At 31.8% G+C, this 23128-nt stretch overlaps 1 protein-coding gene across 8 annotated transcripts in view; it reads left to right on the forward strand.

Annotated features, from left to right (window-relative positions):
- LOC106468416 (Down syndrome cell adhesion molecule-like protein Dscam2) overlaps positions 1–23128 on the forward strand; it is a 247618-nt gene that overhangs the window by 134203 nt on the left and 90287 nt on the right. For 7 of the 8 annotated variants that reach the window (XM_022397136.1, XM_022397176.1, XM_022397090.1 and 4 more), the window contains 4 exons: positions 8104–8262; positions 11655–11807; positions 15655–15772; positions 21327–21490. In XM_022397136.1, coding sequence (XP_022252844.1) covers positions 8104–8262; positions 11655–11807; positions 15655–15772; positions 21327–21490 — 594 coding nt within the window. The remainder of the gene's footprint in view (positions 1–8103; positions 8263–11654; positions 11808–15654; positions 15773–21326; positions 21491–23128) is intronic. The other variant, XM_022397225.1, reaches the window with a different exon arrangement.

A 23128-nucleotide genomic window follows, 5' to 3' on the forward strand; every position in this document is an offset into this window, starting at 1 on the left:
TCGGTCTGAAATAACGTATGAAGATATCAACTGTTGCAACTATTATATTTTGCAAATATTGTGCACCCACATTTGATGTATAAATATTAATCCATTACTTTCATATAGGTTTTAAATATACTTAAGATATATTTGTTAATTTTATTCACAAATGCATGTACGTATGCATATGTCTATCTGTGAATAGTATTTGTTTGTTTGAAGTTAAGTACAAAGCTACACAATAGGCTATCTGTGCCCTTGCCCCCACGGGTATCGAAACCCGGTTTCTAGCGTTCTAACTCCGCAGACATATCGCTGTGCCACTGGGGGCCTGTGAATAATAACAGATATTTATAAAAAATTGTTATAAATGCCTTGCAAGTAATGTGATATCCTAGAATATATTCTTTTAACCACTACTGTACACTTGTACACTTCGTTCTTAAATATTATTCACTACTACTAAGTATTATATCTTAAAATTCTGTAAAATAATGTTAAAATATATCTGCACTTTTTATGTAGAAACTACCAAGTTCAGCAAAAAGAGCTATCATACTTATAAACTAGAATTGGGAGTAGTTATAAAGTGTTTTCAAATATAGTTTTGGATTATTTCACATAATTTAACACGTCCAAGAGGAGCCAAGGGGTGACTTTCACTACAATTTGTTGAATATTAAAAGTAAGTTCAAATCGAAAACTCCCAAAGAGGGTGGTTTTGGACGTATATTTTGAAACAACTTCGAGACAAGTTTTCATTTGTTAATTGATAAATTTTAAAGTAAAAATACAGCATCTTCAAGTCTTCATACTAGTTAATACTAAGGTCTACCCACTGGGAAGAAATTCAATATGTATCAATAAAGCCATCTTCTCAGCATCATTAGTTACGCAATTACCAACCTTGTATGCTTCTGCTATCACCATTTTATGTTTAGCTTTCATTTGAGAAACGAACGATTTCACCTGCGATTCGGTAGGGAAGGTCGAAGTATCAAGATAGTCAGCAGTAGGATGAGCATACAGGAACATTTTGAAAGCAGCTACATGCATAATATTGTACTCGGCTTGCTGTACAATACCTACCAAGGCGGTTTTTAACGGTTCCTGAATACCCCTGCGTGTCATTGGGAGACTTCCATACTTCTTGTGCTTGACCATTAAACTGGTAATGCTCTGACGGATTTCAGTCACATTAGCACTTCAAATCACTTTTCTTAGCCTCAAAGCTGAAAGAGTTCGGGAAATGCCTTCTTTTCAGCCAATAAAGATGTCCAAAAACTTTCAGCTCAAATTAAGAAAAACCGTATTGGGTAGGGTTTTTTTCAACCAAAATGTCTTCCACTAGCTCATGAGGGACTTGTTTAATATTTGAGAATTTGATTGTTCAAGTTTTCTCTCAGTTAACACGTTTTACCAATAAAATTGCTATTAAAAGTAAAAATTACGTCTAAGATTATTAAAACAAATAAATCATATATGTCTTGCTTACTAAGCATGCTGTATTTCCATAGTGGTAAACGTTTTTATGACATACATTTTAATTATTCTGTTAAAATCACTCCACATTTAACCTAACACTTTAGTGACTTAAGAGACAAATGAGTTAAGGTTAGGAAGAGAAGTCATCAATATGTGCCCTCATGTCAAAGTTAATATTAATGAACATGAACTGCGTACTTTACAAGGTACTATATTAACTATTTCACGTGTATTTCAAGCTACACTTCTCCATGACTTCTAGTTCAACGTATAATCTTACTTTAGTCATTAATTTTCCAGTAACAAGTGAGCCGAATACGGAATAATCTTGGTAACAAAGTATGAAAAATCCACCCTTCATCAGCAGAAAGTTTCGTACAGCAGCAAATAGTTGAAATTGAATTGCAGATACAAGAAAAGGCAAATCAATCAGCATGTAAATGAGGTTTCTTTTCATATTACAACTTAAATTCCCGGAGGTCACGCATATTATAAGAACTCACAATAGAATCTTTCCTTATGCGGTATATATGTGAGCACGCGTGACTTAAAAAACATTAATTCGCAGAAACAATTTTATTTTTATACTTGGCATATATATAATTCGATAGACTTAATATGTATTGGTCTACGAAGGTGTTCTAATGAAAGTTTCGTTTCTCTGCAATGGTTTTTATTCTCGCCACAGGAAAGTTTGTGAAAATACATTGTGCTATTTTGCTTTGTAAGCCATTTTTTTTACGCATTTACACCTACTACATTGTCGTGATTACGGCATTCATTTTCATTTCCTCATTAATATTAGTACAGCAAGCTCTTCAGATGGTCTTTCATTGTAACAACTGCATGAAAAGAAGATCGATATATTGTCTTCTTTTGTTTTAGCTTAAACCATATTCAAATATTATATAGATGATGCTTTGTTTGCTCTGAAATAGAAAAAAAAAGTAAAGGTCTGAAATATGTTTAGTAAAGCTACGCAATGGACTATCTGCGCTCTGTCCACCGTGGGGAGTCGATCCCCGTAACTAACCATTGACTCTCTGGGAGACAATATCTTTGGCATAAGAAACCAAATGAAATCATATATTAGAACAGTGCAAAAATCAGCGTCTTTATCCAAAACAGGTAGACAATATCAGAGAAGAGGAAGATTAGACAATCCCAATAACTTAACTTCACAATTAAATTTAATCATGTTAAGTTTTATCTGTGTGCCTCAGGGAGATAATGTTTTCATAGTTCCATTTTAATACAAGTGTTTATTTGAAATATTTCTTAATACACACAGCACATTTCACTATAACTATAATATAATTGTTGAAACTCAGAATCAATAACACGCTAGAGCTGATTTTCAAATATCATTTACTTGAATTGGAATTGTATCATTTCTTGTTCAAATGAAGGTATTTGAAAACTTGTTCAATTTTTCGGTTTCGTGCGTTTTTTGAATTTGAGCAGTTAACTTTCAGTATAACATCACAATCACAGTGTTAGTTTTAAAAAACTAGAAATATAGAGTGTTCAGGGGGCTTTCTATTATAAGAAATCATTCAAAAAAGCAAAGGTCCCTCTCACTAATACACGTACATGCCCTCCCCTTCCTCATTCGATTGTGGTTCTAGACGGATGCTAGGGAATACCTATACAATTTGTCTGCAAAGCTTTAATGGTGCGTATCAATCATTTTTATTGACAACCATGAAGGCTAATGCATAAAAGTTATGGGAAGAGAGAAAAAAAAAGTATATGGGTTTCTTGAAACCAGTTCTTCAAGTTGCTTCAGAAATCACCAAATTCTCTATCGACGTTGGGTGTAATATAGGCTTTTGATAAACAAAAAAATAATTCTCCCTCAAGTAACACTTTGTTTTAAACTCCACCGTTGAAAGTTACAAAGAAAATATTTTTTTCTTTATTTACAAAGAGGGAAGCAATAGAAATAGACAGACACATAGATTATTTTTCAATGAACAATTTGTTCGATGAGCTAAAACACGTTCCATCAGTTTTGAAGATAGTGACTGGTTCTGTTTTATCCAAGACACTTACAATGCTAAAGAGGTATGTCAGACATATCATTACTTTATTACATCTATTCTTTTACTTTAAATATGATTCTTGTCTTTCGCCACTATAGAAATAATATCAGATCACAAATAATGAACATTTTATTTTCTGTGGCGTTTTTTTTTGTTTGTTTTTTCAACTGATAACGTTACTTCTCTACTATGATAAAAAAAAAGATTTATAAGCAAAAATATTCGCCGAGGGTAATAAAATTCTATAGAACCACAGATATGAGTAATCATATCGTAAATTAACATAAAATGAATCAACCGATAACTCTTCATAAAAAAATATATAGGTAGTGCTTTTGTCAAAATATATTTTTCATATCCTAACAACAAAATTCATTTCCCATTCATTCCAGAATTTCGTAGAAAGTTTTGCGACACAAAGTAATAAAGTAATCCAAAAATACTAGTTCTAATGATAATATACATATATGTGTGTGTGTGTACATTTTCAACGACTCTGTAATTAATTTTAGTAACAATTATAGCCAATCCTAAAAATAGCAATTTCCAAATTAAAAAAAAACAGTTTGTTTTATTTGTTGATTAACAAACCTATTTGTTCATTATGTGAAACTAGTGGAAGATCATGAACTCGATGTCTGCGTGATTAAATTTAAATGTATTTATAATACTATTGTTTTATCTCACGAATATTACACTTTTTATTTATTTTTAATATCTAAAATTCTAATAGTATTTTAATTTATTATGATACTGTATGTATTTTGTGACTAGAGTTTTATTTTTTTTAGAAACCGAATAATAAAAAAATGCCTCAATCTAAAAATGGAAACTATGTAATCAAGCTACATTTTATTGTTGATATCGGTTTCAAAGTATATATTACTTTTTTCTAGGATCACCATTCTATTTGAGGCTCTAAAGATACTATCCCAATATCATATTATAATATTTGTCTACAGAGATAAACAATATATTAATGAACAGAACAGAAGTGCATGTCTAAAAACTAAAATGTATATATCAATTAACAGTGACACCTTATTTGGCTATATACTTAAAATTACAAAGTTTGCAGAAATTCAAATGTCAACATAAATTTTATAATTCAGTGTATAGAAATTGAATTTAGTATAGGCTAATAATCACACCTCTCACAAACTACATTACTTTTACACCCCTATTTTCTAATATATTGCCCTTAGAAGTGAATTCAATTTGATGAGTCTTGTATGCAAGATAATTTTAAAATTTGGGATAAGATTATCATATTTCTGCTTATTTAAGAATATTCCACACTACTATGCATATATAATAATATTTATGTTTGGATTATAAAAAGAATTTTCATGACATACTTTTATAATTAATTTCTGAGCTGTTCATAAAACATACACCTTTCCTAATCATGACGCCTTCTATCAATAGGTGCGTATATAAAATTGCATTGAATGTTTTTGTACACAAAATTCCTTATTTTTTGGTTCAGTATTTGCAACCGTATAATGAATTCAAACTCTGATTCAAAACAAAATTTTTCACACTGTTAATTTTTTGATAAATAATGATAAATAATAAAGTATGCTCTATATTACACAAAAATACTTTCTCAATTTTGCATTTAATAGTGGATTATTATTATTTGAAATATGCCAATATAATAAGATCGAGTTACTTGACAATTTCTATATCTAAAACTGTGGAGCTTTCTAATAACACTGAGTGTCTTTTTTCATTCAAAAGATTTCCACTTTAACTTGAAACACAAATGAAATGATCTAAAACGTATTGCAAGGAAAATAAAATATCATTCTACCACTTGTAAGATAGTTGTACGTATAGACACTCACCTGGACTGGACGGACTGACGAAAAGAATAATTTATGCAAGCATAGTATTTTTCATTTATAGCATAATTTGTATGTTTATATAAATTGGAGATCTATATTAAGTTCTAAGTGTAGAAGTTAATATCTTTCTCTAAAACTGATAAATGGTAGTATAGGAAACTATACTTCAAATTCAACGATTAAAAATTTTGATCAAATTAGTTTAATGAATGCAGTAGAATTTTTACATTCATTGCAATAAAGCCTCAATTTTCTGTTATGTTTAAAGTTGTATATGTCAACTAACAGTATATAGGGTTACATAAGTTTCTATTTATGCTAGCAAAGCATAATTTAAGTTAATTTTTTTAATTTCCACTGTTTTGTTTAACATAATACATTATCATGAATAAATATCTCGAGTTTTTACGTAAAACGCTTCATACTTTTAAAATAAGTCTTCTGTGTATTTTGCGGCTTTATAGAGGAAGAAAAAGAACAGTAAACCTGAAAAATAAGGCACTGTGTTTTGATAATGTAGCCTTTACTTCACTTTCCGTAGCACGTGCCAATAAAAGAGATCAGAATAAGACATAAAAGTTTCGCTACAAAGTAACACTAAAAACCTTTTTTCATGATTAAGGTGTAGTTGCTTTACCGCTGAATCAGTCTAACATTTCAAATGTTCAAAGCGTTCATCACCGTTATCAATGCACCTGTGATCGAAAAACAAATCTTATTAAAAGTCGCTTGAAGTACGATAGAATTGTATCTCTTGATATTGATTGGGAATTTGCTATAGCAGCGTTTCTATGCTTATTAAATGAAATATTTCATGCAAATAAATAAATAACAAAAATAAAGTAACTCAACCACTACATTTTAGATCGAGAAACACTCTTGCGGTATTAATACTTGATACTTGTATTAAGAATAGAGAATACTAAAGCTAAAAAAGTTAGCATTGCTACAAAAAATGCTGACTCTTTATTGTTCAATTGAAAAAAATAAAGAAATAATTAACTTTCCTGCTCTGTATTTACATTCTCTCTCTTTCATACATATATATTCAATTATGATTGCCTATAAATCTATTTAACTATAAATGTATCTTCTAACATTAAGTTTAACATATTCACATTTGTCATTTTACATAAGGACAATGAGCATGTCTTTATCACAAATGTACAACTTAAACAAATCAATATCAGCTGATAAATTCACATTATATTGCCCCTCAGTGTCACAGCGGTATGTCTGCGGAGTTACAACGCTAGAATCCGGGTTTCGATATCCGTGGTGGGCAGAGCACTAATAGCCCATTGTGTAGCTTTGTGCTTAATTACAAAACAAGCAAACACATTATATTACTTTTAAACAGCTTGAATGATTCAGACCACAACACAAATTTTCATAATTTGTCTTCTTTCTTTCTTACCTAAGAATGGCACAGTATTTTGATAATACAGCTTTTCCTTCATTTGTAAAATATAATTTGAGAGTTAATTATTTTTTGTTTGTTTGTTTTGTAATTAAGCACAAAGCTACACAATGGGCTATCTGTGCTCTGCCCACCACGGGTATCGAAACCCGGATTCTAGCGTTGTAAGTCCGCAGACATGCCGCTGTGCTACTGGGGGGCAATTATTTTTTCTTCCTGTTTTTAATGTTACTCATTCCTTAACAATATACATTTTCGTGAACAAAAATGTCTAGAGTGTTTAGGTAAAACATTACATACATTTAAAATGAGTTTTCTGTGTATTTTCGACTTTATAGAGAGAAAAATAGGATAGTGAATCTGAAAAAAAAGGTATTATGTTTTGCTAAAATATAATGTAACCTTCGATATATTCTGGTGACGGTAATAAAGATCTGACTTAGACATAATATTTTCGCCAGAAGGACATTAATTATATTTCACTCTGTCAAATCTTTTATAGATGAAGATATCCTTGCACATCTTTAGAAAACACCAAGCAAGTAAATAAAAATCACATGCTGAAATTTTTAGTTTTAGATTTGTGAGTAATTTGAATCAAGGGTATATTTAAACTAAAATATCCTTAAATTGTTTATTTGTTGAACTTCGCGCAAAACTACTCAAGGGCTCTCAGTACTAGACTATAAGGAAGGCAGCCAGTCAGCACCACCCACCGCCAACTCGTAATTTACTCTAATTGACTAGATGGATTTGACCGTCACTCTTTAACGCATATATGCCCCCAAAGTGCAAAGCGCAACAATCTTTTTTTCTTTTTTAAGTGATAACAGGTGCGAAGATCATGGAACATCGGATCCACATATCCGGCATGCTAATCACTGGCCTCTACTCGGCTCCACATCTTTTGTAAGTAATAAAGAAATAAATAACCATCATATGCTGGAATACATTGATTTAGACTTGTACAGCTTATACAAAATGAGAATAACTCACATCAAAAGCCGATCCAGTGCTTAGAGTGTTGGACTGTGAATCTGAGACCATGAGTGCGTTATAAGTATGACATGGAAATTCCCTATTTGTTCTAACAAGAGAAGCCTAAGGTTAGAGGTGGATAACGTTGACTAGCCGTCTTCCCTCTAGTCTATCACATCAAAATTAGGGATAGCTGTGAAGATAGCCTTATTATACTTATTCATATTTTGTCATTATTTCCAAATTTTAAAATGATTATTTAAAATTAGCATAATAAACATTTTGTGAACTGTTTAGTGAAAATTAACATAAATCTTTCTATTTACCTTTGTATATTCCACAGCAATACAACAGGATTATAAAGTTCAATTATTTGACGAGTTTGTTATTAGGGGTAATACAGCAGTGCTTAGATGCCACGTGCCCTCATTTGTTCGAGATTACGTCACGTTCACCTGGGAAAGAGACAACGGAATACAATTGACATCAACAACTTTACAAGGTAAATAAGTTTAGCAACAAGTAAAGCTCAAACTGATGAGAAGTTCAACAAGAAATTCTGTGCTTTAAAAAGATGTTTTAATTACAATTTAGATCATCGCCTTTATGTGTTTGGATTATATTTTTATTTATAGATAATGCAGTTTCAACACAAATTTACATCTGAAGAAAAAAGTAATATTATAATATTATTATTATAATATAAACCTAAAATCTGCATAAACTTAATGAATGAAAACATTAAGTTTAAAGAAAATTTAGTTTAGTTTCTGATTAGATTTAACACAGTAAGCAGTGTGTTTCAGAATCGTTCGACATATACAATTCTCAGTAACTACATTAATCCCAACTAGTTTGGGGTTGACCGGTATTTTTTTTGTACGCCAAGAACTTTTACACACGGGTGTTCGGCGACGGACATTCAAACTCGCGATTCTCAGATTGTGAGTCAAGCGCCCTAACCACAAGAGCATGCCAAGTAAGTTTTTGTAAACCTTTTTCCTCGCAGAATTATTAAGATATTTTATGATAACTATCACCTATTACTTAACTAGTCTAACACAGTGTGACTTTCTACGTGTTTGGATAGCGATTGGCCACTTCATATGAAATATTTTTAATTTATAGCACCAAAGAATAAGCAAAATAGCTCAAATTAGCCTTCCAGTGGCACAGCGGTATATCTGCGAACTCACAACGCTAGAAACCGGGTTTCGATACCCGTGGTGGACAGAGCACAGATAGCCCTTTGAGTAGGTTTGTGCTTAACTACAAACAAACAAACAAACGAGCTCAAAGTAATTAGCTTCCCATAAACAGTTCAGTTCAAGTGTTAGGATAGTGCTTGGCCACCTCATATGCAATATTTTTAATTTATATTACTACAGAATAAGCAAAAGAACTCAAAGTAATTAGCTTCCCATAAACAGTTCAGTTCAAGAATAAACGAAAAATTACTACTATAAGTACACCAAAAATAATGAATCAATCAGAATAACTCTCCAGTAACTTCTGCCCTCCACCACCACTGGCTTAGCGGCAAGTCTGGAGATTTATTAATGCTAAAAACCAGGTTTCGACACCCATAATAGGCAAAGCACAGTTAGCCCAATGTGTAGCTTTGCGCTTAACAACAAATAAACAAACCAAACAAACTGAAAACTTCTTTACGCGACAAGTTTACCCAGTGGTGAGTATACCGGAATGAGGATTTTAGGGTCTCACGTTCAAGTCCCGATACCTGAAAAAATAAAATTGTTATGATTCTCACGTAGGGCCATTAGTGCATTATAAGAATGACGGTCAAATTCCACTATTCGGTCAAGTAAGAGCAGCCCATTAGTTGGACTATATACTCTTTAACAATAAGTATTATATATAAAAGAGAATAATCGTCGATTATTCAAATTTCCATCATAAATTTCTTGTTGTAGGTTAAGATCGTAAAGATCAGCTCATAAACCTTTTTCTTTGTTAGTGATTTCTTTAGCGAATGAAAGTGATTTTTTAATAGTTATATTTTAAGTGTATAGGGGATCAGGCGTGGCGTAGTGGTTAGTGTACCGCGCTACGGATCGATTTGTTTATTTGTTTGTTTGCTATCAAGCACAAAGCTACATAAAGAGTTGTCTCTGCTTTGTCCACCATGGGTAGCTAAACCACATTTTTAGCTTTATAAGTCCTGAGACTTACCGCTGAGCCAATGTGGGGCGCTACGGATCGGAATGTTTGGGTTCGAGACGTGATGTCACAAAACATGTTCCGGGCGCGTTATGAAAATGAAAATCACTTCCATTAATCTGTTCCTGTGACCCGAACTATGGATTTTTGGTAATAGAAACTGTTGACTGGCTGACTTCTCTCTGGTCAACAGTCCAAAAGTAGACACAGGTTGAAAATTCCAATTTCGTCTAGGCATATTTATATCCATGTGTTTGCGTGTGTTTTATGCAGAATTATCAACCATTTACTCATACAAGTTTTAAGCACCGACGTTTTCGATACTTTCTTATGAAATCTCCTCACAATTTGCATATTCACACTAGCAAATTACATTTACAAGAATAATTTCCCCCTTATTAGACTAAACACTTAATATGAACTTTATATTTCGTAATTAAAAATAATTTTAATGTTGATAATTAAATAACAGTGGTAACCATGAAAAGAAAGCTTAATAACCACGTTTAAACCTAATGTATTTTGCTGTTGTTTAATGTAGATTTAAAGAAATCTATCCTTAAATGTATTTTATTTAATTAAACATAGGTATAACTGAAGTATACCACTGTCGTGGATTAACCAACTACTCAATCAACTAAATATCGCTTTTCCTTAAAAAATACCAGAGAGTAATGAAGCTGGAAGATTTACCTGTATCAACATTTTATCCCAAACTAAACAATTAAAGCAAATAACAAACGAAAGTAATTTTAAGTTCCAGCCCCCCCCCCCTTACGAGCTCATCTGGATTTATCTTCATCCAAAATTTTACCCATTTATCTTTACAAGAATATTCCCCCCTAGCTAGAATAAATACTTACAATAGAATTTAACGCATAGCCCTGACGGTCTAAATATATTTGGTAATTAATGGATGAAGGCATTGTTCTAGATTGACTTAGAGTTTAGTTTCGAAGCTTTGTCCAAAATTCTCTGTGTGAGTTTTTCTGTTTCTATGGGGACACTGAAGGTTTCCTTCTTCAGTATGTTGCGTACTTTGGCTAGACCTTGTTTAACCCAAATCGGGAAATAAGTTCTCTTCAGGAAGAGTTATCACTTATTCTTCTAGCTATAAGTCAATTCTAGTAGCTTTGAACTGTCAAGTGGCTGGGTATTTGCTATGGACCAAAAATATATATGCCATATCCGTTTACAAGGCTCACAACTTCAACAATACTCCTTGGCATTAGAATATGCAAATATATAGTTTTAGCATGTCATCAGTTGTTCATTAAATGTTGCAATGATAATTACAAATAAAAATATGATTATAGAAATAACCATAAAAAAACTTAAAATAATTACTTGTTCAGATAGTAAAACACAAAGACCTTTTAATGTTCTGCAGATTCAGGGAAATCCTTCTTTCGCTCTTTTTACTTGGTATTTCTGAGTTTGTCCGTCATTTGAGCGCAACGTATTTCCTAATGTGAAAATCAACTAAACTAAGAATCATTAATTCAGTATTTTGTATTCTAAAAGTCTTATAATTAGTTCCGTAACTTATATTCCTTGCAATAACGTTTGATAACAGTTACTGAATAAAAAATAAACCCAAAATGTTAACATTGACATCTTTTATAATGACATTTTTCATAGAAGATACAAACAAAACTAATTTTATATGACCATTCAAAGTCATTAAAATAATGACATTATTTTTCATCTAAGTAGGTGGAAAGTACAGTATTCTCTCCTCGGGCAAATTATATATCAGAAATGTGACACCAGAAGACGAAAGAGCCATATATCGTTGTCATACTCACCATCGCTTGACCTCAAAAGTTGTAAGCAGCTCCTCTAGTGGACGACTAATTGTTAGAGGTGAGATAGAAATAAACCTGTTATCCAAAAGTTTACGATGCACTCTTCACAACTCCATTGTAAATTTCTATAAAAACTTAATGGTAACTTTATATTATGGTATATAAATCAAAGCACAAAGCTGCTGTGAAGAGATCATACCAACTAATTAGTTGACTTCGAATTTGAACAGATGACCTAATTTTACTCAAAGGTTAAATAAATATAAGTTTTTAGTTTCTTTCTCGTTATTGACAATGGAACCGTTTTTGTACAAAGAAAATAACATATACCATGGATTTATGATATTTTCATAAAAAGATTAACCACAAAATAATATAGATTTGATAAATGATGAGTACTTATAAGCATATCGCTGATATTTTGCTTCTGCGGTATTAATAAAATAACACATAACTTGGAACTTAGAATTATCGGTGGCATTATTTCCAAACTTCCAACTTGAAACATTGTTGGACAGAAAAACAAAAACATAATAGTATAAATATTTATTATTATTCTAAAAGAAATGGTAGCTAAACTTTATATAACCGTATAAACCGTACTCAGTTTATCATTCAGTGAACACTTATATTCATTTAATAAGAAAAAGAATATCCCCCAAAACGTTTTTTATCAGTGTTTCTGTATAATTGTTATGAACTGTTAACATGGAAGAGCTTTTAAGGGTATTTACTAAATTACATGAAAATTACTTAAAGACAACAATGTTAATTTATTAAAAATACTAGCTCTTAGAGTAAAAATAAATGTTGTATATTTGCTCGCTGCGTTGACTTATGTATTTCATTAAAACTAACTGAACTTTAAAAAATCTTATATACATCATTACGCCTGATACAAGCCACTACCATAATATAGAGAACGACACGTTGTTCAACTCAAGGTTTCATTAGTTAAAACTCGTAAATGTTCCCAGTCATAAAGAGCATCTTATATGCATCATTACACCTGATAAAACCCATACGACAGAGGCCAAAAGTCACCCAACTCAATATTTTATGAGTTGAACTTCATAAAGGTTTTCTGTTCTAAAAATCGTGTATTATTTCCCCCAAAGGCACAGTGATAAGTCTTAAGACGTATAACGTTAAAAACTGGGTTTCGATATCCGTGATGGACATAATACAAATACTCCATTCAGCAGCTTTGTGCTTAACAACAAATAAAGAAAAACATATATTACTAAGATTAATATTAACGTTTTTACATTATCTTGCTCTTCCAAGATAAAAATATATTTAAGGTACATATACACGAATATCAATACACTTCATAACTTTTCTTCTAAAATAAGCTCATGCATATATGTTTAATAAATCAAAACATGAAATTTTACTACAGCTAATTTATTTTATATTTCTAAATGTAAGATATAACAAATGTATTTTGCATGGTTCTTTTTTAAATCTTTTTCTCTATTCTCGAATTTTATTACTTCATCTAAGGCCAAGTTTGAAACACGTCTTTATAAATATATGTATACGTGTTTCATTGAACTGAGTACAATACCTGTAATATTTTAATTTATTAATTTATGTACCATCCTGAAAATCTCATGTATATACATTTTACCGTGTTTTCACAAGAAAAGAACATTTGTTTTAAGTCAAAATAATAACATAACAATTTACTTTTCTTGTAGTTCTAAGCTCACCCAGATATAATCAGTCTCAAAGATAACTAACTAATGAGCTAAGCGTGGTCTAGTGGCTAGAGATTTTGGACTGTGAATCGAAGGATTCAAAGTTTGAACCCGTTATCACACAAATGCGCTTCGCACTTTAGGGCCATGAGTATGCTATAAGAATCACGGTCAAATCCCACTATTCGGTCAGATAAGAGTAGTCCAGGAATTCTCGGTACGAGCTGTTAAATAGATGCCTTCTGTCTATTTTATCAGCTCTAAACTAAGGCGTTGATTACTCTTGTGTCGCTTTATGCAAAAATCCTAAAAAGAAACAAACGCCAATAACGACTATGAATCGCCTCTTTTAGTATACATTTATCAAGAGACATGCTTAAAGGCTCCAGAACTATCTTAAAATAAGAATAGGCAACTTACTAATTAGAAATAATACAAAATAAGCTTAGTCATGTATTAATAACTAACTAATATAAAATAACATGCGATTAAATGTTTACAATTAATAATGAAAAGCAGTTAAGAAAGTTAACATAAATTTGGGAAATGACTTTTTTCATAATTCAATCTCAGGAAAAAATACTAGTGAACTAGTTACTAATAATTCCACGGAATTATTATGCATCAGTTGTTCTCTACTATGTAGTTAAAGGCAATTTTTTTTATTAAACTGTGATTTGTCATTCAGTAAGTAATGTGACACATCAGATTTTGAACGTGTCTTATGAATTTATTAACAGATATTTTCCAAACAAGCTTTCCGTTTTTGATCTTTATGAATTAGAAAAACTTAACAGTCGTTAACCCTTATCCTTTTGTCCTAAATACCTTGAATCAATATCACTGTGTTACATAACTTTGTACCCTGGTTAATCGTCAGGTCTACAGTTTTCCAATGTCGTGTTTTTTTAAGTGCGGGGTAGTGGCTAGGAAGAATAAGGAAATAAAGGTATAAGTTTATCATTAGATTTGGAGGAAGAAGAAAACGCTCCTTTTTAATTCTTGTTTATAACTCAACATAAATATGGCTTCTAATTTCCTATTTTCTAATGTTTATTCAGTTCAGCTTAAAAATGTCTTTACCATACTCAAATCAAGTTTAGAATTTACTCTTCACGCTATTAACACCTTTATTATTTCACCAACCTGGAGTTGATATATGACTGTTATAGAGTTTCTTTCACCAAACAAGGCGAAAAATACTGCTACGAGTTAAATCTCAATCTCAATTTGATCATGGATTTAACTATTTCTACCCCTTTATTTATTTATTTGTTTAACATTCCAAGTAAAAATTAATTAGAAATTATCGTCTTTTTATTTGTTGAATACGTTATATGAAAACGATTTTGGAGCTTCACTACTTTGTTACCGTCCATGTCGCAATGTCCAGTCATGCGTTATCTGAAGGCCGAGCATCTTGATAATAATCCCGCAGTTTATTTTTCATTGCAAATGATTCCGCTGAAAAATTATCATATCAAAAGTGCACAATGTTCCCTGCTTTCTTTCTATAATCCGTCTAGTGTATGAGGACGATAGTTTCTCACTGCCCGTTTCAACAGTTCAAACACACAGAAATCCGTAGACGCTGCATCTGGTGACGTGAGCAATATGTCATGGAAGTAAATTGTGTACATGTGACTTGTTTCTCTTTTCCAGACATATTGATATACGTGAACGGCTTTTGCCTCTGACCTTCGAGTTCATGTATTTTATACCGTTACTTATTACAGCTGGGCTACGACTTCTTGTAGGTCTCTTTCTGGATGGTCCTTGTTCCCCAAGTTGATCTATATTAATTTTTTCTAATGTCATTAAATATAAAATATATCCCCGTCTTGAAACTTCTAAATTCCCTATATAACCACATCTTCATGATCTCAGTGTATGAATATTTTGCGTTGGAAAGGATTGTTATACCCTTCCGAAAAGCAATCACTATTCGGTAGTATTACACTGTCTATAAAATTCCAAACAATGTCAAAATGCCGTTCCACTGCACTTTTATAACAGCTGGTGTTGTTACGTGATCTACTGATTTACATATTCAAAATCTTGTTTACTATAACGTAGTCAACCCAATGATGCATACTAATAAATAATCTTATTGTCATTGCATTTGTTATTAATGTTTACTGAAGTTTATATAAGAGAAGACCGTAAGTTTATTCAACAATATTTTTTGCTCTTATTCAACAGAACCTCAGAGTAAGTCAATACCAAACATCGTAGATAGACAAATTCAAGTGAGAGCTAGAGAGGGAGAAACAGTTGAACTAGGATGTGCTGCTCAAGGCTTTCCTGTCCCAGCATACAGGTACTCACGTCAATCAAAACATAGTATTTTAGTTTAACATTAGACTGATAGATCACTAGAAATAGATGTTAAGAAAACCATTTTGATCATACCGAACTAATGATAATTAACTCTGTAAAGCGCATTCTAATGTTACTTTGTTCGAATGAATGAATAATAATTTAAGTCAAAAACTGAATGTAATTTTTCCATACTTTTGATAATTTAAGTTTAGCTATTACCACAAACCTTAAATTTATTTATAATTAGTAATCACAACGTTCGACAAAAATAGCTGGTAAGATTCAGGTTTTAGTGTCGATGAAAATTGTGCAAGTCATGTCCGTAGTAATTTTTTTTCAATTCAACACTATTAATAATAGTTTATTTTTCAGGTTGCCTGTGTTTCGCCAGCATATTATTCTGAGACGAAAATACATTTATACTTCTCTTTAGCCCCATAACCAGTGTCAGCAAAAGAAAGATTGTAAATTGACTGTTTCATGTAACTTGTAATTGGTTTAGTAAAATATGCAATATTGTACTTTTCGGCTCCAGTTTTTCCTGTGGTAGTGACCCGAATTCGAATCCGTGCGATATCACCAAATGATTCTTGGGTGCGGTATAAGAGTGAAAGTCCATCTCTTAGATAGATGACGGGTGGTGTCTCGTTTTCTGGTCAGTAGCTCAAAGTTAAAGACAGCGGCAGATAGCCTTAATAGTTCTGCGACAAATACAAATATTGTTTTGATAAACTTATATATGATAGAAACGATTTAAAATGTGAGGTCAATCTTAAGTTCAACTGCCGTTATATATTCTGTAGATAAATTAATATGTCCTCAATAGGCTATTCTCAGTTTGAGACATTCAGTTGATTAGCTACCTAGTTAATGATTAGAAACAAAAATAATTTAACATTATTTAACAACAAACATATAATCAGAACTATAAAACATATTTATGAGATATGTTTAAAGGCTTTCTTCAAACAATTGAACTTTTAAACCATTTCTACTCATAAAATATTGGTGATACGTCAGGTAAAAGCTATACATTATCAGTGAAACTGTGATGTTAATTTAAGGAAAACCTACACAGTGTGAAACTGAAGTGGTTTTAGTTGTAGTTATACTAATATTTATTAAATTAAACGACTAACTATACTTGGTTCATTTTATTCTAAGTGTTTTTGAGACAGTTATTGTTCTAAATCCATCCCATGCTGTGAAGGCACATACTGAATTTCAGTTTCAAGTTTGGGTGAGGATGGTAACACATTGCTCTTGGAGGGATACCAATTTATCACAGATTAACCCCATTTACCCATTGGTTCCCATTATAGAGACGAGAAGACTGAAACAAATGAGGTTAAAGTTTCTTGTTCAAAGACGTAACAACTTTTCGCAAACAAACTTCAAACTCGCAACATTCTGACTAGGAGGTTCAAAGCACTAGCTAATGTGCCACTGTGCTTCTAGTATTGTAGTTCTGTGAATAATTAAACTCCCATTATTAATTTCGCGAAATCATTATAACGTATGTTGTAAAAGACGTTTTAGAAATATAACATCTTCAAATTATCTTTAAAGAACTCTCAAAGAACATTTAAGTTAATTTTTACTGTTATTGCTGTTACCAAAACGTATTTGTTCAGGGGGTGATAATAAAATGAAATGAAATAGTTGTTTGTTTTTATACTTTCACGAAAAGCTAAACAATGATTACTTGCGCCTAGCTGACACTAACTTTGAACTTATAGCTAAGAGGAACTTAGTCAACAGCACCACCGATAATTTCTGGACAAGTCTTATCTTTCTTATAGTGGGGTTTAACAGTTACCGATATAACGCATTTACAGCCACAAAGTGCGTAGCGTGTCTTTGTCCGACCACACTAATTACTACATCACGCCCAGCTCGTGGAATCATTACGCACCCCATTTTTTAAATAAAGTTTCTTAGTTATTTCAAACATTGCGAGATGTGAAGCGTTGATCTGCATTATAATTGTATTTAGATAATCAAACGAAATAACATTTTAAAAAGTAAATAAAACCATAAATAGTTCATGACTATCGTTAAATGTTATGATAAAGGATAATTTATGTTTAAATTGATTATGTTATTTCTGTAATTAAATACAAAATCTGATAATTATATGTGTAAGCCTAAGATAATAAGCTTGAAGTTATTTCGGTTTTGATTATTCCAAAACCTCAAAATAGTATAATTTGAATTTCTTAAGAACGTTTATAAAAACAACGTAAACAATTAAAAATAATGAATATGCTTTACATTTATTTTGTTTATTATTATCTTCGGATTTAGAGTATGACAGTATCCCATTATGTTTAGTTTTTATCATTTTCAAAGTGTAGTTAAATTACCTGCTCTACGGAATATAATTGTTATTTGGTTTTTATTGTATTTCCTTTGTTCTTTAAATTTCACTACCAAAGATTCAGATGTATGATAATATTGTTGTAATATCAGTTTCCTTTAGGTATAGCTTTAAAGCTAAATGGTTGAATCATGCAACTTACATGTAAAAAATACAGGCCTTTCTGTTTATAAGAACAAAATTATATTTTTAACTTTCTAAATAAGATGGATTTTGCATTTATTATACAAATGCTAGTTTATTATATAATATTATATGATTCATAAAAACTTAGTAATATTAACTCAAGCATAAAGAAAAATGTATTAATTTCCTTCAAATAGTAAGGAATTCACATTGAAATAAGAGGTACTTGACATATTAATAATTCGTAGTTTTTGGAATGACATCTGAAACAGTAAGAAAACATAGCAAATAAATGGTAAAAGGTTAGATCAGCGTTTCTCAAACTTTTTTGGCCACTGAACATTTTTGAGCTTTAAAACTATTGATGGAATCCATGACAAACATTTTCATTTTAAAAAGTTAAATAATCAAAAATATTATCAGAAGTACTTGTTTTTCGCTTTAAATTTCCTTCTTTTAGCCACCGATCCATGGATAAATAGTATCAATACTTGAAATCATTCTAATTTTGTAAAGGTTATGAAATATTCACAAACTCAAGACTACCTTGTTGTTTCCTTGAAACATTGCACTCGACTATCACTAGCACTAACTTACAACGAGTCATCAATTAGGCTCCGCCCATAAATATCATAACCAATGAGAAAAAGAATACAGAATAGTACGACTTATGAGCTGACGAGCTTTAAAGCCATACCTATACCTGGTCTGCTTCTTTAAACCGACTAAACTATAAAAATGTTTTCTCGCGGAACAGTTTGGGAAATAAAAAAGGTAAAATATGATATTTTTACATTAGACAATGTACTCATTATTATTTGATCCTGCTTCTATTTATGAAAGCTGTATAACATAATTTGTACCTTATTTGATCGTTTCTTAAACATTATTTTATTTTTTCATAACATTCAATATGTAGTATACTTTATTCCGTATAAATACAATAATTATTAACAGTAACATTATAGTGACCTACTTTGAAATGATCTAACCCAGCGAGTATCAAAGATGCATAAATATTTACAGGTTTGGCTGCCCGGATTTACTTGCAAATTAGCCATTCAAGGCATATTGCACCAAATATTCTTTCCCGTAAATTCTTACAAATAATTTGTAAATGAAGATGTATTATAAAGAGTACAACAAAGAAGTGTGCTAGATATGACTGTTTAAGTTAATGTATTGATTAACCTGACAGTATACAATCGTATAATTACTCGAAACAACATAGTCTGAAAAGTGAAATAAAAGACGAAACAAATATTAAAATTTATTTAATGCTTTCAAAAATGGATAAATAAAATAAAGAATAGTGACAAACTCTTCATGTATAACATCAGTAATAAATATACAATTGAAAAAATGGTGAAATTTAAGTATTAGATAGTTCCCAATATTGCCGAATGAATATTTTTCATGTGTTGTTGTATTTTACAAATACATATTGTTCTTGAAATTGATTTTTTTTAAATAGTAAGTAACCAAAAGTGCCCCCCAGTGGCACAGCGGTATGTCTGCGGACTTACAACGCTAGAAACTGGGTTTCGATACCCGTGGTGGGCAGAGCACAGATAGCTCATTGTGTAGCTTTGTGCTTAAGTTCAAACAAACAGTAACCAAAAGTAATTTTATGACGAAAGCAAATTTTAATGTTAACTGATAAATAATAACACTATTCTAAAATAAAAATAAAAAACGCCCACGGTAATCAATGAAAGAAAATCCTTTCAGCCGTGAGGGCGTTATAATGTAACGGTCAATCCCACTATTCATTGGTAAAAGAGTAGCCCAAGAGTTGGCGGTGGGCGGTGATGACTAGCTGCCTTCCCTCTAGTCTTACTCTGCTAAATCTAGTCTTACTCTGCTAAATTAGGGACGGCTAGCGAAGATAGTCCACGTGTAGCTTTGCATAACATACATAACGTATAGATTTTCGACATTTTCATATTTCATCTCATAAATGAGGGGAAGGGTGAGCATGTTTGGTGGAACGGGAATTCGAACCCATGACCTTCAGATTGCGATTCGAGCGCCGTAACCATCTAGCCATGCCGGGCAGTAAATCTAAACGCAGATGCTTATCTTACACGGTAATTTTTTTTACAATTTTTGTGTAAATTCTTGGTTCCGGTCTTGAAAACATTCGCAATAGATTGGACTCATATGAGAGCTCAAATTTGAAAATTAGCAAAATCTGAATTTATATTATTGTATTGAACGGCTCCTTGTATTTTACTAGTATAAAATACCCGCGTTCAACGGTCCCGTCATCATTCATATGGGCCTCTACGTATCGATCAAGGTATTTCTATAGCTACTTCAAAAAGGGAGGGGGGAATCGTGCCCGACAAAAACCTCGTAGCTGAGCACGTGTGTTAAGTTTGGTCTCACTAGCTTGTGACTGAGGGTTTGAATATAGTTTCAAACAAGGCGCCCAGAGGGTGCCAAGGAACATAAATTCCAATGCCAGATTGGGGTTTGTTGACTCTGAAAACGTATTATTAGACACGCTTTATATCTGGATTGCCTTCCATGAAGGTTTTAGCTCCCTTTGAAAGATAGGCTACGCCGTATAGAAAATGACAACCCATGGGCAACCCGAGTCCGCTCGCCAAGTTTCTTTTAGTAGTTCCAAACTGTGGGTGGAGTTACCCGGGTATATGTACATACAAAGCTACAAACTAAATGAATAAGAAATTATTAGCTTTGAAGAAAATTGGTTTAATCAAACCTCAGAGCTGCCCCTAAGTTCCTTGACTCCTCACTACTTTTTATGAGACTGTAGAGCCTGCATGCCAAATTTAAAGTCTCTTTATCAAAGGTCGGTAGATCATTTTAAGAGTCTAATGAACATAAATGCATACAGAGATACAATTCAGAATTATTTTACACTTTTTTCATCTTCTTTGGTGGAACCTTCTACTTATAAGTTCCATATTACTTTTTCCATTTTACCCTGCTCTGTTTTTTCGGTATTATTACATTAGTTAATTTTCAATTAAGTTTACAAATCATCATAAAAATATTTCACTTCTTAATTCATTAGGTGGTACAAGGATGGTAAATTACTTTATGGAGAGCAAAATGTGCGGCATGGTGGTGATTCATTGATTTTCCAGTATGTGAGTTCGTCTGACTCTGGCAATTATGTTTGTGTGGCGAATAATACACAAGGAGAAGAAAGAGTAGATATGAGCCTTATTGTTTCAGGTAAAATGTTGTTCATAATCTTAAAAAAAAAGTAATAACTTGCGAAGAAGTTACAATGCAAAATTTGCTCTATATTAATAATTATTTCTAGTTAGAAAAGGGTTCTACTGTTACTTAACTGAGAATATCTTCAGACTTAGCTATGTCAACCCGTAAAATAATTGATGGTAGCTCGAAACTGAAAAATAATAATTACGCACATAGGAAATTAGTGTAAAAGCGTAATGATATAATCACTCATTCAAAAAAATCATTTTCAAATATGTATATATATTTATACATATTTTTTAGTAGTTTTTTGAATGGGCGTCGTTATCTAATGAATCAGAATATTTCTCTAAACAATTTTTCCATGGAATTAAAAAGAATGTTTGGCTAAACCAGATGCTACCTTTGATTCCCTAGCGTAAGCTTTTAGCTACTTATACCTAGTGTTATTTAAAAGGTTTTTGTTTTGTTTTTAGAACTAAGCTACATTGGGCTGTCTGCTGTGTCTCCCCCCCTCGATTATGGCGAATTCCCTTAATTTCTTAAACTTGGGGCCAAATGTATTAATTTCTGAAGCGCATGCTTAGCAAAGCACATATTATTACGTATCTTCTAATATACAATGTCAGCGCAAAGTGAACATTTATTTTAAAATACTCAGTGTCATACTGTCATAATAAACCCTCAGATCTCGGACTTTGAATTTTATTTTAAAAATTCAAAATTACCCTGAAGAATTAAATTTTTAATAATATCACTTTTACAAAATTAACGAAAATAGCTATAATCATGCATATTGATTTTGAGTTCAGTGTCTGCACAGTAAATACTGTCGGGTGACATTCATTGCTGAACAAAAATATCACGAACTCACTCTTTTGATACACCAGCACAGAGCAACAATGAGATTGTTAAGTGTGGTTTACCATAAAAGTTATTCTCACATCGTTATTTTTATCCTACATTTCCACTTTTACTCGTTTCGAAAAAAAATATTGGTGTAAATATTAATGCACCATGTATTAAAATATTTTGTTTTCCCATTAAAGTTAATATTAATAACCAGACTCTTTCAAAACTGTTGAAATAGGCTGTCTCAAAACTGCTGTTGATTGTAGCAAAGAGGTGTAATGTCTTGCGTAAACTTATTTCCATAGTTTAACCTACAAGTAGATAAGGTGCAATTTAAACTTTAACATTTATACACTTCAACATTTATTATGCTTAATGGACTTGTCATCTTTTGCTCCGACTATATGGGATCAGACTTCAAACATGAATTAATAAAAGTGGAAATATACAGAACGATTTGTTTGTTTGTTTGAAGTTAAGCACAAAGCTGCACAATTGGCTATCTGTGCTCTACCCACCACGAGTATCGAAACCCGATTTCTAGCTTTGTAAGTCCGCAGACATGCCATTGTGGGTATACAGAACGAAATTAAACGCATTGCAAAACGAGTACGGAATGATGTGTTTGTTTGCACAATGAGCTACCAGCGCTGTGCCAACTATACGGATCAAACTCTGATTATTAACGTTATAAACCCTCAAGCTTACCACTGAGTCATCGAGAAAGGGCTTGTATATAGACACTTCTGGACGTGACGCTCATATAAAACATTATTATTCAACATTCAGAAGCCATTG

This window comes from Limulus polyphemus, unplaced genomic scaffold (assembly GCF_000517525.1).
Source record: "Limulus polyphemus unplaced genomic scaffold, Limulus_polyphemus-2.1.2 Scaffold3, whole genome shotgun sequence".
NCBI lineage: Eukaryota > Metazoa > Arthropoda > Merostomata > Xiphosura > Limulidae > Limulus > Limulus polyphemus.